Source organism: Malus sylvestris, chromosome 9 (assembly GCF_916048215.2).
Source record: "Malus sylvestris chromosome 9, drMalSylv7.2, whole genome shotgun sequence".
Classification (NCBI taxonomy): Eukaryota; Viridiplantae; Streptophyta; class Magnoliopsida; order Rosales; family Rosaceae; genus Malus; species Malus sylvestris.
In genome coordinates this window covers 8,880,841-8,898,066 of record NC_062268.1, presented here as the reverse complement: position 1 = coordinate 8,898,066, position 17,226 = coordinate 8,880,841, and the positions used below count along the sequence as shown (strand labels likewise).

The window sequence follows — 17,226 nt, the reverse complement described above, 5'->3', positions numbered from 1 at the left end:
GAAGAGAAAAAATGCTCACGATCTGAAGCTTCCGAGTACAATTTAACGTAGCGGAAAATAAGAGAACAGTCAGACCAGGTTGTAAAACTAAAAACACAAGAACCTAAAATCCACCCTATCTATAAAAGTCTCAAATTTGTATTGAATAAATTGAAATCTGAATATTACAACATAAAACTAGGCTATAAATGTTGAGAATGAGTCCCACCTTGATGGGACGAGGGACCTTACATGAGCTTATAAGTAGTTAGGCTACTCCTTATATTGCAAATTAATTTTATAGTGGAACCTCAATTTCTTCATAGTATCAGAGCAGGTTGTCCCACGTGTGAAGTCCAACGGCCACATACTCTTCACGTCACCCACGCTCCACGTCACTCCGTTGTGTGTTCGTGTATTAGGCTTGAAAATTCGCTGATGGGACATGTTGAGAATGAGTCCCACCTTAATGGGATGAGAGACTTTGCATGAGCTTATAAGGTCATTTCCAACCGAAGGTGGGCCAGAGGGCTAAAACACCCTCCAACAAATTAATATTTTAATAAACAATGCAGAGTCATATTTCTTACCATCTCCAACCAAGAGCCAAAGGGCCATAGGGCCAAACATATCTATGTGACAAAAAACCATTTCCAACTGATGAAGCGATATTATACTATATATTTTACCCTAATCTTAGTATTAATTTATTGGTTATTTTGGTAGAATTTTGATATTTTGGATTATATTTTCAATGTAGGACATTTGACTTCCTTTGGAGCAAAAAATGATCAAAGATTAATTTTGGAGTGATTCCAATTGGGGGATGTTCATGTGCCTTTCAAGATGATTGTGTCAAAATTCTAGATTTTTCTACCAAACCTTTTGACCGTGGCGATGAAATAAAGGCCCAGTGCACAACTTTCCCAGATTGACGTTTCTGGACATTTTTGGCATTTTGAAGGTCAAGACGGCATATTTTGAGGAAGATTCCTTCTGAGGATTTATAGGGGACGTCTTCAGATTTCAAAAGAGACCTTTTGGGTCCACATCGAAGTTGATTTGGCCGGTCAAAAGATGAATTTTCTGAAAAGTCCGAATTTTAGATTAAATTGGAAACCTTTTATTTTCTGTTTTATTATTTTATTATGTTTCTTAGTTTTATTTTAAGATCTTTTTTAGGGAGGATTTTATTTTGTAGTGGTATAAATAAGGCTTGTTAGCCATTAGGGTTCTTTACGCAACATTGGGGGGGGGGGGGTGGAACACACTACTTTTGACAATTCAAGTTTATTTTCAAGGTGTTTTCTATCCATGTTCTTAATAATATTTTGTTTTATGATTATTCGTAACTAGTTTTGTTTGCTAGGGCGAGGCCATGAGCCTTAGCAAGAATATGTAGTTTCTTTTCAATTTGCTTATGATATTATGCATGCAAGATTTGAATTATTAATCATTGTACTTCAAACTATCCAATTGTCTTGATGATTGGCCACCATTAGGATATTTAGAAAAGTAATTTGATGCAATTTTGGCAGAAGGCTGTTCCTGAAATTGGCGCTGGCTTCTTGTGGTTAATATGTGTAACTTCTTAGGATGGATGACATGTCTTAAGGGTTATATAGTTTTTCAGAAGGATTTCACAAGACTTAATGAGTCTTACATATTCACATTCAATGTGGACGCCACGGATGGGTTGCATGTTAGATATATGTTCTATGTTGGAGGTTCCAAGTAGGGCATACTTTAAGAAAACCTAAATTTAAAATATGCATGTGTAATTCATAAGTAATTGGAAGAACTACGTAGGATTGTTAAGGTAACGGCGGAACCCTAGTGCTCAAATTTATTTTCAAAACTATTTTCTTTTGTTTTCTTTACTTTCCCAATTTATTTAATTGTTTTTAATTAAATTCGTTTTTAATAATTTAGGTCATTAAATCACCTTTTTCTAAACTTTGTTTTCAAATAATTAATTAAGATTTGGTATTTACATAAATTATTCATTTAATCCCTGTGGAGAACAACCTTACTTGAGCTGCTATACTACGATAACCTTATACCCTTGCAAGTAGTTTTAAGGGTTTTTATCCCTATCAACCGAGGGTCAAAGGGTCATAGGGCCAAACGTAATTTATTATTTAAATTTAAAAACTACAACAACTTAAATATTTAAAATAAATTGTGAAAACACTTTCTTCGTTGTAGTAATTGGTGCCGCTTTCATGTCTATTTGCGGCTGCTAATAATGCTTGATGCCATTTATTCAAACTTGGATGAAGATGTTTCTTCCATCTTGAAGAACAATTCTCGTGGTTTCGGGTATTCGGTGGAGTGGTGCCTTTGTAGAACTCATAGTATTTTTTGGACACACAAGTCCAAACACCTTCACTTGTTTGAGAAGTCCCCCTTACACTATCTTCTGAGACCCATCTATAATCCCTGCAAAGAGCTTCATCTTCTTTTTGGTCCAAGCCCTACCTTTCATTGCAGATGAGGCCATTTGAAAATTATTGAAATAATTGAAGAAAAGATTATTGGAAGAGGTAAGAAAATAGAATGTGAAGAATTGAAATAGAATGAAGTGCGATAGTATGGAATGGTGAAAATTATGTGACAAATGGTGTAGGAATGACTTAGGTATTTATAAGAAAAAATGAGAATTTAAAAAAATTTGGCCAAAAAAAAAAAAATTCTAATCCAACGGTAACTGACGTCAGCTAGCCGTTGGTTTTGAAATTGTGGCCTGGCCCTGGGCCGGCTGGTTGGCTGGCTAGGTTGGGCTAGCCAGTTGGCCCTTTGGCCCTTTTTTGTCCTGTGGGGCCCACGAGCTCTTTGGCCTAGCCCTCGGTTGGAGACAGTTTTTGGGCTATTTTCGGCCTTCTGGCCTTTTGGACCCTTCGGTTGGAGTTAGCCTCTTCCCCATATTGCCAATTAATTTTATGGTGGAACCTCAACTTTCTTCAATATACATATAGCCATCAAAACTTAATCCTACTTGTAAACATAAAAGCTATGACCGAAATGAGAAGGAAAAGGAAATCCTAATTAAATATAAAACAAACAAATCAAATAGAAAAAAAAAAGTAAAGTAATTAATACCTATAGCTTGTAGGAAAATTCACACACACATTTATATATTTGGTTACAGTAAAAATTAGTTTTTATTTATTAATTTATTATATCTGTGAATCTAATGTATGCAGATTGTGTCCTATATATTTACAGTATGGTGATGGTGCGGAGCATGAGTCCGGTGATCTCCTCAGGGATATCTGAAATCCACGATGAACAGAGATCAAAATGTTCCTGTATGAGCTAATGAGAGCAGTGTTAGAAGGAGAATCCTCTAAGATTTCCATCTCCTCCTACAATTAGGATATAATTAAGGAAAAATTAGTATCCGGTCCTTAATTACTAATGTTCTTTGATTGAAACTTTATTAGTTTTCAGATTTTGATTAAGGTCCCTAGTATTAATACAATAATGAATTCACATGTCAGGTACATAATTTTTAAAATAAAAATTAATAATTGATTTAGGATTTTAATACTCACACTTTTATTAAACCCCTAAATAATTTTCAATTCAAAACATTTCCAAAAAAAAAAAATTAGAATAAGTTTGTACCCCTTAATTTTTTTATAAAAAGGTTTCCAATTTTTTAATCTTATATGTACCCATTCATGTAATTTTTAAATTTTTAATCTTAAAATATACCCATTCTTAAATATATCAATTTGTTGTAGTAAAATGTACCCTTTTTTTTATATAAAATCTATTCAATTTTTATCTAATTCATTTTTAAACTTATATGGGTACATTCTTTTTCTTGATTTGAGAATGTATCCATGTCAAATTTAATCAAAGAAATTTACTAATATTATTAAGCCTAATATCTATTTTTTTTTGTGTGGTTTTGAAGAATGTACCCATATTTTGGTACAATAAATTTTTTGTTAATTTTAATGAATGTACCCATGTTTATATACATACACACACACACAATATATTGGAGAGTATAATTTATATTTTAATAATTTTAATCCACAGATTATGGGTTTTTTTATTTAAAATCTCATTAATACAAACAACTATAAATTTCAATTTTTAATTTAAAAAATATAGTAACATGCATAGAAATACATTATCACATTAATTTCAGGGACTTCGATCAAAAATTGAAAACCAACAAGATTTCAGTCAAAGAATATTGATAGTTAGGGACTGTATCCAAAGTGTCCCTCTAATTAATTACTTGCCGGAGTTCTATTTGTATTGTTATAAACCAAGTTTTTTTTTTCTTTTTGAACAAATCTTATAAACCAAGTTACCGTGTATATCTTATTAAGCTCTAGGGCTTATGTAAATTGGGCTCTAAATTCGGTATTATTCTTCTAGGTCTTTGATGTGCTCTCTCTCTCAACACATAAACCGTCCCACCATAATTTCCCAGCCTATCCCTAAAAATAAAATAAAGTAGAACAAAAGAGACTGAGCAAATTGGATACAAAACGTTACTTGTATATGTCATTGATTTCGTATACCATCAATCGATGACATGCATTACACATGTACTTGAATTTGTTCACGAAATTAATTAAAGAGCACTCAAACCATGAGATTATAACTGAGTACAGATACAATATCCACCCAGCTCGCACTCGTGATTAACTTTATTTTTGCATGCCTCTCGCTAGTGAAGTTTTATTCGATTCATACATAGGAATACGATCGAGGGAAGTGCTTCAAGCATGTTAAGCACATGCATTAGAACATAATTATCTAATTATCTAATTAATTAAGCACACTGCATGCATGGGCATGCAGAAGCCTAATTAACTAATGAACTAGTTGTGAGGTTGTGCATCAACAGCCTGACCAGCATGATTGCAGCACCTTAGGCACTCTCTTCCATTGTAACTCCATCTGCAACAACCATAGTAGCAACGCCCTCCACGGCCTCCTCCTCCATTTCCGCCACGACCAGGGTTACCGCCATATCCCCCATGACTTGGGTTGCCACCATACCCACCTCGCCTAGGATCTCCTTGGTACCCGCCACCATACTTGGCGTCACCTACACCATTGGGATTTGTAGTAGTCTTCGCAGCTGAAAGTCATATAAGGAACATACGTTTAAATGAGGTGACAATATTTCATTTATTCAAATCATTGTGAATTTGGAACCTAATTTAATTTAAGTAGCATGTACTTGTACTATATCCATTTGGTGAATAAAGTAAAGTACACTAGTATTATGTTGTGGAAAGTACAACAAATTAAGCTCACAAATTGTATTTATATCTTTGCTTAGCAACTTTGGTGACACTAGGTAGCTAGCAATATATAATTTCTACAAAAATTAGAAGGGAAAAGTTAAGCTCACCATTTGCGGCCACTTCAGAGGAAATGAGAAGGACAATGGCAAGCAAAAGACCAAAGTAAATGAAAGTCTTGGAAACCATTTTTGTTCAACTGAAAGGAGAGTAGAATACTTGGGAATTAAGAAGCATTCTTGCTTCTATTTATAGAGAAAAATAGAGGGCAGTGTACAATAAATCTACAAGTTAACCCCATAGGCCACACCACCGTACACGTACAGTGTAGACTGTGTGGTTGGAGGTTGAGGAGTTGCCTTCCCAAGTTTATTAAATTTAAAACACGTATATCTTTTCTTAATTACTGATCAGTGTTCTCATTGCTTCTGATATTCAGTTTATTTTTCTGATTAATAACAGTGATGAGTACAAGCTGTCTTAACGTTACGAAGCAATTTTGCTAGCTATTAGAAAGATCGAGAAAGTGCGCCCGGATTAATTAGTCTAATTCATTAACTAATCGATTTGTTAAAATGTGAGCGTCCAATGCAAAACTAATCAACGGTGGATGGACATGCAATGATTTTTTAAACACTAGAAAATACCATATTTTATATGGGAACTTTTGAAATAATTTGTAGATTAGAATCAAGATAAATGATATGTAATTATAATCAAGATAAATGAATATCAGCATCGTGAATGGCGTAAATTGAATAAGATTGTAATTTTGACTCTGGCGGGCGGTTCCATGTTATATATACACATGCCTTGGACATATGTCAGTGAGAGTCAGAAAGATCATGACAAATTAAGTTGCATGGGGACTACTCTATAAAAATAGTCGTGGGCATACATGCATGTCTGCATGTCTATCTTCAATGAATAGATAGCATAGAGGGAGCCTGCAAATTGCAATTTAGACCACTCACTCATCTCATACAGCTTCGACCGACATATAAAAGGTCGTACCCAGTGCACAAGGCTCCCGCTTTACGCAGGGTCTGGAAGAGGTGAATGTCGGCTAGCCTTATCCCCATTTATGGAGAGGCTGCTCCCAAGTCTCGAACCCGAGACCTACCGCTCATGGGCGAAAGCACTTGTCATCGCACTAAGTGCGACCTCTTTGAAAGCCCCCCGCCATATAATTGGTAAAAATTGTCTTGAATATATTTTCTAGTTTCATTGAAAGCCCGTTTTGGTAATACTCTCTTGTTGTTTTACATACAGAAGATATTTAGAAATCTGAATTGAGAATTCGAATAAACAAGAGAGTAGTCTTAATCGACTGAACTAAAACGACGCATGAAAAACATTAACCTTTTTATTTTTCTTTCTTTTTCATTGCGAGTGATATTATGGTTCATATTTTGTTTTCGAGTGGAAGTGGGAGAAAGAATAACACAGCCACACACAGAGAAGTGCAAAATCAGTGTGTTTTCTCACCGAAAGGTTATTTTCTGCTCAGTTTGACAACGCGTCCTCTGTGGTCAATTTTTTCTGAATTTGACTTTTCAGACTTGTCTGGGGCCAATTGGATTTGAATGGTTCATTTTACTTTAACAAATATTAATATAATATGTTATATGACTTTCAAATGTCATCAAATTGAACCCAAGTTATTTGACTTAAAAGTAATATATTACTATGAAGGCATGCGAAGTGCAAAGAAGATACTTGGAACTTATTCTTTAAAAAAAACAAAAAAAATAAATAAATAAAAAATTAGATTTAAGAAAAATACCAAGCCATTCTTAGAGTCAAGTATACACTAGATTTTTCTAAATTACGGAATGAAGATTCAAACTTAATTGCAAAAAATATAGTAGACTGCTCTAGCCACTTTGGATAATCTCAAGTCTGCGAGCTAAGGAATTTAGCAATCAAAGTTGCAAGTAGTCGATTGATTTGAATTCAACTACAATATTAAAGATGAATCCAAAGCAATCGACCACTCGGTCGGTCTATTTTCATTTTCTTTCCCTTAGTTGGCTGGTAAAGTTGATTCACGTTTGTTTACAGAAACAAAGTCCATAAAACCTATGGGTTAGAGAAACAAGGGGCCAAAAAACAAAATAGTGCCCCATGCATGTGTTTATAAATAATTAACATTTCCATCGCTTGTTTAATTTGCAACCAAAATACAAATCAATCCTAATTTCCTTGTGATCAATTCCCAAGCTAGCATAAGAGAAGATGAGTGTAGAAGTGTTGGACGGTGCCACCATTGTCAACTTTGTGGAAGATGAAGAAGCATTCAGCCTCTCAATTCGCGACCGTTTTGCTCATCTCGACACCAACCACGATGGTCTGCTTTCTTATGCAGAAATGCTGAAGGAGCTTCAGTCTCTGAGGGTCTTTGAGACCCACTATGGCATTGATGTGAAGCCAGACCCCGAAGAGATTGCTCATGTCTACGACTCGCTGTTCCTGCAGTTCGATCATGACTCGAACGGGGCGGTTGATTTGGAGGAGTTCAAGGCTGAAACCAAGCGGATGATGCTTGCTATGGCCAATGGGATGGGGTTCTTGCCAGTTCAAATGGTGTTGGAAGAAGATAGCTACTTGAAGAAAGCAGTGGAAAAAGAGTACTCCAGTACCAAAGTTAAGCAGCTGATTAATTAAGCACTTTTAATAGATTGTACTTTTCTATTTAATTACGAAGAGCCTTCTGCATTGTTGATTTTTATGTTCAAGTTCCATCAGAAATAAATGAGGATGAAGAGATCGAAGATAGCTAAAGTAAATGTTCGTAAAATTCAATTAAAATTTTATCTAAGTTTCTACTGAATTTATACAAATATTTCATACCGAAATCTCTTGTTCTATTTTTTCTTTGTACTCCTAATCATGAGTAAGATTGCTACAAATGGTTAAAAAAATAAACACATCTCGGGAGCTGGAACGAAGGAGAGGATGTTTTCACCGAACAACGCAAACAATGAAACCAAGAGATGCCCCGAATTCAAGTCATCCTTCCAAACCTGAGTGAGGAGAGCCGATTTCTTTAGAGACCGACCAACAGGCTTGCCCATTCTGCTTGTGATGTGTGGAATGCTCTCATTTTTGCCTAAAACACTGTTCGTTAAACAGTGGTCTCCCAATTTTGTCCCTGCTTGGTTTTGGAAATTAAGGTCTGATTTCTCAAATCCTATGTTTCTTTGCTGTCTAAGATGATTTTGGGTTATATCACTCAGAAACAATTTTTTTTCACTAAGTGAAAATCCCTAGCTTTTAGATTTTCCAGTAATTTATCGGTACTAATAATTTTTTTTTTTGTAGCTTTGTACGTGTCTCTGTTTTCAAATATGATGATCTTAATTTACTATATTGTAGCTTTTGTAATAGAATGATCTCTTAATTTGCTTTTACATATCTTCTTTACTTCCTCTTCTAGCTCTATACATGATTCCATCTCCATATAATTATTTCACTAGCCTTCATGCACGCGCTCACGCGCATGCAGAAGACATTTTTGGAATCACGGCGTGTTACGCGTGGTTTACACGTTTTAATTGTATTTATATGCGTAAATTGACAAAATGAAAGTCAAATATTTAAAGTAAATGAATAATTTTAGATCGTGCTATAAGAAATCCCTCATAAACCAATTAAAGCAGCTGAATCCATATAATAAAATTGGTCTTTATAGAATTTACATTAAGAATAGAGAAAATAATATTTAATGAACAATTGATTGAATCACATTATTGCTAGCCCATTGTGAGGCTAAGGTCACCTCTTCCCCCTTAGTGTAGATAATATCTTTTGTTAAAAAAAATTATTTGCCAATTAATTTAATCACATTATTATCCGCATGCAAAAGACCTTTTTCATAACTGACATTACACACCTCTTGACACACCCCGATCCAGAGGATCCAGGCGTGCTGGCCGTCACGTGAGCGTGACGTAACCATAAGTGCGACACGGAAGCGAAACAACAGTATGCATAAGAAGGAATTCAAACCAACTCTAGTAGAACAACCTACTAGAATAACAGGACGAGTTAAGATAAACACATAAATTCAGAGCATAGGTTTAAGTGCAGTCAAGTAGGGCAAAAATAAAAGTACATCACCCTCAGGTGAGTCCTACATGTCAAGTGTCTGTCAGAATGCCGGAAAAAGACCTCGAGAGCCACAAACTGCTAACTAGAACCTGGAGGGGCACAAAACAAAATGAGTGGGTCAGTAAAACTAAATATTTTCCAAAACATTTCGTTAAAAACATTTCTAACCCCTCTCCGTAAAACCTGTATACTTTCCCAGAAAAATAGTATATAAACATATATATATCATCAAAAGCTCAAATCACAATCCATCATAATAACATCTCAGAAATGATATGCCATGCCCAAAATATAATCAGAATGCATCAATATCAATCAGGTGAAATAATAAATCAACCGGAGACCCTACAATGGTCCTGTACGGCTGATTCTAAAGCTCAATATCCCACTCAGCCGGAGTCACCACAGTGACCTATACGGCCCTGCCGGAGTCACCAACTGTGACCTGTACGGCACTACACTGCACATCACTCGGAACTACGTATAGTAGTCTGTACGATAATAGGTGTATAAATACGCTCTAGTGCTTCTCTCAACAATCATCAGCGCACATAACTAAGGTCACCCACTAGTCGGAATCACATCTAGTGATCTGTACGACTAGCATGTCGGAACCCTCACATGGTCTGTACGACATCCACCTACTTGGATCCAAGGCGAGCGTGCGGTGTGGTGAATAACAATATAAGCACTAACACCTAAGTGCAGGTTATGAGCTTCCAATGCAATTCATATAAAATAACTCATCTGAATGATAATAAAACTCACATGTGCGTCCACCGCGTCAATTCACATATATATGCATCAATTCTCAATTCAAATATCTCAACATTTGCATGCATGGCAATTTAAATCAAAATTTTCATATAAATGCATTTTCTGGGAAAAACAGTTGTATATAGGTAATACGAAATCAAAACTGCCCACTCACTGATAAGTCGATGGGTCGTAATCCTCGTGACGTCCCTGGATGCGCTCGTCCTCGGGATAGGTGTCACCTATATGCGAAACAACTAAAAAAAACGTTAATTTAAACACATAACCAATAATTCGAAATAACTTCTCATACGATGCTCAATTTGGGTATATGAATATACCACATCGACCTACTCGACGTCATGGACGTCGAGAAATTTTTAGAAAATTTTTTGGACGTCCCACGCGCCCCCACGCGCCGTGGGTGGCACGGGTCCACGCGCCCCCCACACGCACCTTCTTCCTCAGCCAGTCGTCGGACTGGTTTTTCCGGCGGCCGATTTCCGGCCAAACTTTGAACTCCTTGTTCTCCTTCGTTTCTCAACCATTTTCTTCGTATTTTATACCAAATTGAAGCCCCAAACACGTAGAATCACGATAGACTAGTTTAAGGCTCTAAAAATCAAGAAATCTCACCGGAAAAATCCCAAGAAAACCGGCCAAAGTTGAACCACGTGATCCCGACGTCCAAAACCTTCAAACGAAGCACTCCGAGCTTCCTTGGAACCTCACTAAGCTCACTACAAGCTTAGAATTCCCTGAAAATCAACATTTTACGTTTGCATGAACAGTGACAAAAAATGGAGGTTCGGGTTTCATGTGATTCCGAGGGTTTCACTTCCTAAAACTAGTACCAATCGACTTAAAATGACTCAAGGATGAAGATGCATACCTTGGTTGCCTCGATCCACCGAGATTTGGGAGGTTTTGGGTGTGTCCGTACGTATGGGTGTGTGTGAGAGAGAGGGAGTCGAGATGGAGGAGAGAGAGAGGCTACGGGAATGAGAGGGAGAGAGAGAGGGTTTGTGATATCCAAAAACAATCCCCACCATCCATTTCTTCCCTAATTCCCTAACCACACAACCAATCCAACATTTTAATATTTTTATCCACTTAATGATATATCCAATAGTTTAGGAAAAATATGAAATATCCAAAACATATCACACACACACCTTAGTAACGCCAAGGGTACTTCCGTCATTTAACACTCCCGATAGAAAATCTCGGAACGGGCTGTGACACCTCTTAAGATGTTTCAAACGTGTTTAAAAATGGAGAAATTGAGTCACATTATTACTAGCCTATTATGAGATACTAATTATAAAAATAAAAAATAAAAAACAAAAACTGTACCAAAAAATTAATTATTAAAAAAAACATTGTTAAAATTACAAAATTATCCTTGTATTATTGTATGCATTCTTTTTTGCTGCTTTTGATTTTTTTTTGGTTGAGGGGCATTTTGGCCATATTATTTTTTGTCGAAGCCATGACCCTAAAGTCGGGCTCTGGCTGTATATATAAGATATTTCCTATTTTTATAGGAAACAAATCATTGAATACACACGGAAAATTAAAAGAGTTTTAGTTTTTGGATTCATAATTGATGAAATGGTTTGAAATGGAGAACTTGGTTGATTGAGACAAAGAGAATCCGACAGCTCCAAACTCTGATCTGCTGATCTCAAAATGGAGAAGTTACCACTCGCTTTACTTTCACAACGTAAACTAGCTCCTCAGTTCAGTTCTTAAATATGAGGTTTTTCAACTACCACTTTTATGTAATGAAACATTTGAGCAGTACTCGCCAAGATATCCAATTAATTAGGTCAGTCTTTGTTTAATTAGGATTCTTAATTTCATACTAGGGATTTTCATTTGATTGGATTCTATATTTTTGAAACTCAAGTTAAAAATTGTGACATAGTTTCAAATACATAGGATTAGTTTCATAACTTTATGGGTTGCTTTGTTATTGTTTTTTGTTGCAGATTTAATCCCTTGAACTTGAATTGGATCACTATTTGGTCAAATGCTTATTAATATTAAGTCTTTGTTCAGTATATGGACCGTCATAGAAGAGTTTCTACCATCAAATTATAACTAAGACTGCGACAGCTGCTGCTTCACCATCATTTCTAAAAAATTTGGTAAAAATCTCTCTTCTCTGCAAATCTTTTTAACAATGGACCAATAAATGCACAAAAAAGTTTAGTACGATCTGATTTTTATGTCTTTCACTCATTATCTCATTGAACAAATCAATTCCGGAAGCCATTTTAAGTATGCTTAATAATTTAGATTTGACATTTTGTGTGTTGAATATCAAGATAGAGAAAATTTTCTCTAGAACACCATCTGTCCACTTATGCATTCGTTTTTCTAAGTCAACAATTCTGCAAAATGAGGGTTTATATTTCACTTTTTAAACACTTTAGACCAAATTTGTTTAAGCATAATTCAATTGATTGGTTTGATTACGAAGAATTTGTAAAACTTGGATTCATATAGTATTTAAGGTTTAAGGCCATAGCTCAAACCACGCATATGTTTTGTTATCTCATCGTTATCATACATAGTTCAAAACACACATAATATAAAATTTGACATAAACTTTACATGTTTGGTTAATAATGCCTAATGTTTTCGTCTATGCAGGACCTGGTGTGCCAATAGTTTTCAACTGCGTAAGTAATTTTTTTAACTTTCTGTAAGTCCTTTTATTGTTTTGATCTTTAGCAAAAGGATCCCTTAACAAAACCAACTGTCATTTGTTCACATTAACTTCAATTTTTCCAATTTCTAACAGATAAATGAAAACACATATATATCAGAAGAAATGAGGAACAAAGTGAAGAAACAAACCCATTAGATTAAAGAAGTTCAACACTACTCATTGTTTCTTATTCTAGATAGGGTTGTAATAAATAGATTTATATAAGCATTATGGCTTATCATTTATATTTTAAAACTTTCTACATGTTTTATACAATTTCGAAACCCTTAGCATCGCGCAGACACTCTTCCTAGTTCTTTTCCGAAGAGAAAAAATTTCTAACCAAAGCTGACATAAATTTTATGATCAAATAATCTAGGCTTTCAATTAAAAGGTCATCGTATACATTCACTAAAATATATCTAGATATACAACAATGATCAAACAAATAGACGAATGCACTACGTCAATAAACCAAAAAAATATATGAGATACTGATTGTTGAATGATATATTAAATTACTATTGGATTATAACATCAACATCAGTACCACACATCACACATAACAGAGTAAAGGAGAGGTTGTATATGTTATTATGAATTTTCTCTGTATAATTCTTATGCTATGTTTGGATGAAAAACTTTAAAACTTGAAAATTAGGCTAATTACTTTGGTGAAAATGCTCAAAAAAACATTCTTGCAGTCCAATACATATAAGAAAAACTTTCAAATGACATATTTTAGGTGTTATTTTGAAAATCTTTTGCTTAATATTAATATCTTTGAAGTACATTTGCGTCTAAGTAATAATTTTGTAATCCTTGAGTGGTTCATTGTTGATAGAGTACTTTTAACAGTTAAATCTAAGGAACTTTAACGAAAAGCACCCGGTACTGTTCACTTTAACGAAAAACCACATTTTTACACTAAAAAGTCAATCATGGTACTATTCACTTTACCCTTTATTTTGTCCTTATCATTAAAACTTAAAGTTTTCAAGCTCTTTTCATTAGTTTTCCTTTAAATATAAAGGAAACTAATGAAAAATGCTTGAAAATTTTGAGTTTTAACGATAAGGACAAAATAAAGGGTAAAGTGAATAATATCAAGATTGACTTTTTAGTATAAAAATGTGAGTTTTCGTTAAAATGAACAGTACCAGGAGTTTTTCGTTAAAGTTTCCTTAAATCTAAAGTACGTACCTTAAAATTGAAGGACTTTTATCCAAAAAGCAAGGACATAGAGTACAATATATAATGCTTCATACACGTCCGATCATGAGTACAGGGTGCAGATACTACGTACTACACATATATTAACACTTGAATGAGCTAATTGCCTGCACTCATCACTCATGTACTCATGCTCGTGAATGGAACATTAAATACGTACATGATTCCATGCGTACATATGCATGCATGGAGCTTATTCATATCTCCTAGCACGGAAAGAGTTCTATTTATATATGTGCATACTGCATACATATATAGTTCTCATAAAGTTGATCCTTGAGAGACTGATGAAGGCATCTGACTTTAGTTTCCTCCACCACCGCCTCCACCGCCTTTTCCTCAGCCACCGCCACCTTTCCCCCAATCACCACCGCCTTTACTGCCTCCTCCCCAGCCGCCAAGGGCGGAGCCACCAAGGGACTAGGATAGTCCCCGGCCCATCTTGACTTCACCCGAGGTGTGCATCTCATAGAAGAAGATGAAACAAACAACGTCGTTAAGCTGTTTTGATTTTAAATCTTTTTTGCTATCTAATGAAACGATAAGTTTGGCAAAGAAGTTTTAAAAGAGATGTGCAATTTTAAATGGAAAAAGCAACCCTACTTCTAGTTTGATTATCTCACATAACAGTAATATATGTTAGAGTAAATAGAGTATGGATGGTGGGGATTATGACACATGGTGCTAGTTAAACAATTGAGGTAGGTAGGATTGTGAGATTCGGATAAGAAGGAAATATTGTATCTTAATGAGTAAGATTTGTATAGATTAGAAAGATATTCATTCATATAAGAAGTGTATGTGTCAAGGTTCTAAAAAACGTTAGGCGCTAGTCGGGCGGCAAGCTAGCGCCTAGCGCCTAGCGCCTAGGCGGCTAGGCGGGATCTAGGCGGGCGCCTAGGCGGTCTAGACGGATTTAGGTAAATTTCTTGTATATCTTGTAAATAAATGCATATTGACACATTAAAAAAATTATACTTGCATAAAATTCATAAATAAAATAATAAAAGAATAATAAAATACAAAAAGAATATCTAACAAGTCTAAAATTTAGAAACACATTAAGCATATATGCCATATAACTTAAAACATTTTGAATGACTATATCTAATTTTTTTTAAATAAAAGTAAAAATCTCACGTATTGGGTTGAATGTTTCATAATAAAACTACTAAGAAGCCATGCCAAGCATCCCCTAACCAAACCATGCACATCTTTCATCAACGAAATCCTCTCTCCCACTTTGAACTTTGGAGCACCAAACCGGTCAGAAGAGCATCCTTCTCCATTTCAACCACCACGTCTGTGGTGTGACAACTCCCTCAACCCCTAGTTTCCATCACTCACATCAGCAGTAGACTCACAAACAAAGGAGACCATTTTTATTCTTTTTTATTCTTTCCTTTGAATATAAAAATTTAAACAATCAAATAGCAACTTGATTCTGGGCATTGACAGCCCATTTTTCTTTTATGGAAATGTAAACTTAATGTTAGCTGTCCAACTGTGATTGGACAAAATAAAAAAAAAAATTAAATGGGAAAGTTTGAGGGTGGTCACGTGAGAATGGGCTGATGTGCTTTCTCTCTAAACACAAAAACCGTCCCACCTTAATTTCCCAGCCTATCCCTAAAAATAAAATAAAGTAGAACAAAAGAGACTGAACATACAAAACGTTACTTGTATATGTCATTGATTTCATATATCATCAATCGATGACATGCATTACACAAGTACTTGAATTTGTTCACGAAATTAATTAAATAGCACTCAAGCCATAAGATTATAACCGAGTACAGATACAATATCCACCCAGCTAGCACTCTTAATTAACTTTATTTTTGCATACCTCTCTCGCTAGTGAAGTTTTATTCGATTCACATATAGGAATACGATCAAGTATGATTGCAGTATGATTGCAGCACCTTTGGCAATCTCTGTTGTAACTCCATCTGCAACAACCATAGTAGCAAGGCCCTCAACGGCCTACTCCATTATAGCCACCTCGCCCATCTGTTTGCTTGCGATTATTCCCACCATCTGCTTGCTTGCGATTATACCCACCTCGCCCATCTTCTTGGTACCCGCCACCATACTTGGCGTCACCTACACCACTGGGATTTGTAGTAGTCTCCGCAGCTGAATGTCATATAAGGAACGTACGTTTAAATGAGGTGACAATATTTCATTTATTCAAATCATTGTGAATTTGGAACCTAATTTAATTTTAAGTAGCATATACATGTACTATATCTATTTGGTGAATAAAGTTAAGTACTCTAGTATTATGTTGTGGAAAGTACAACAAATTAAGCTCACAAATTGTATGTATAACTTTGCTTAGCAACTTTGGTGACACTAGGTAGCTAGCAATATATAATTTTTACAAAAAATAGAAGGGAAAAGTTAAGCTCACCATTTGCGGCCACTTCAAAGGAAATGAGAAGGACAATGGCAAGCAAAAGACCAAAGTAAATGGAAGTCTTGGAAACCATTTTTGTTCAATTGAAAAGAGAGTAGAGTACTTGGAAATTAAGATGCATTCTTGCCTCTATTTATAGAGAAAAATAGTGGGCAGTGTACAATAAATCTATAAGTTAACCCCACAGGCCACACCACCGTGACTTTTTAAACAAAATAAAAGCCTAACTAGGATTATCACATCATGACCAAAGACCTAGCCTACTTAGGCTTCTTATCTCATCATCATAATTCCATCACCTTTAAACCCATCCATGCATGCATCCTGATCCCCGTCCAAATAAATTTCAAATTCATTTTTTACTAATTATCACCATATTTTTAATGGATAATAATCAGTTTAAAATCCAACCCCATTAGCAGCTTCCAAGTGACGTCTGCAAATAAACAACATTACAATATTAACTTAATATCATTTTGCAACATACCACTTGAATCCATCAGCCAAACCAAACTGATCCAGTCCACACGACCATACACCAGACATCCCAAATCAATTTGAACTGTACTGTTTGCTTGGGGATATAATTTGAATCCCATTTATCCCATATAAGAAAATGTCAAGATGAATCATATTAAAATATCATTATTATGATAAAAATCCCAATATTTTAGGGAACTTTAACGAAAAGCTCCCGATACTGTTCACTTTAACGAAAAACCACA

At 35.2% G+C, this 17,226-nt stretch overlaps 3 protein-coding genes across 3 annotated transcripts; 1 reads left to right on the top strand and 2 right to left on the bottom strand.

Moving 5' to 3' along the window:
• Positions 1 to 4,482: 4,482 nt before the first annotated feature.
• On the bottom strand, positions 4,483 to 5,483 carry LOC126581863 (glycine-rich protein-like). The gene is made up of 2 exons (XM_050245794.1): positions 5,369 to 5,483; positions 4,483 to 5,092 (listed from the first exon to the last, which is right to left on the bottom strand). The coding sequence occupies exons 1-2, from the start codon at positions 5,445 to 5,447 to the stop codon at positions 4,830 to 4,832; spliced, it is 342 nt and encodes a 113-aa protein (XP_050101751.1). The 5' UTR covers positions 5,448 to 5,483; the 3' UTR covers positions 4,483 to 4,829.
• Positions 5,484 to 7,333: 1,850 nt separating this feature from the next.
• Positions 7,334 to 8,116, top strand: LOC126581860 (uncharacterized). The gene has a single exon (XM_050245790.1). It carries the CDS (start codon positions 7,497 to 7,499, stop codon positions 7,923 to 7,925), a length of 429 nt encoding a protein of 142 aa, XP_050101747.1. The 5' UTR covers positions 7,334 to 7,496; the 3' UTR covers positions 7,926 to 8,116.
• A 7,630-nt stretch (positions 8,117 to 15,746) lies between these two features.
• LOC126581866 (glycine-rich protein-like) lies at positions 15,747 to 16,621 on the bottom strand. The gene is made up of 2 exons (XM_050245798.1): positions 16,496 to 16,621; positions 15,747 to 16,218 (listed from the first exon to the last, which is right to left on the bottom strand). Exons 1-2 carry the CDS (start codon positions 16,572 to 16,574, stop codon positions 16,058 to 16,060), a joined length of 240 nt encoding a protein of 79 aa, XP_050101755.1. The 5' UTR covers positions 16,575 to 16,621; the 3' UTR covers positions 15,747 to 16,057.
• Between the last annotated feature and the right edge of the window lie 605 nt (positions 16,622 to 17,226).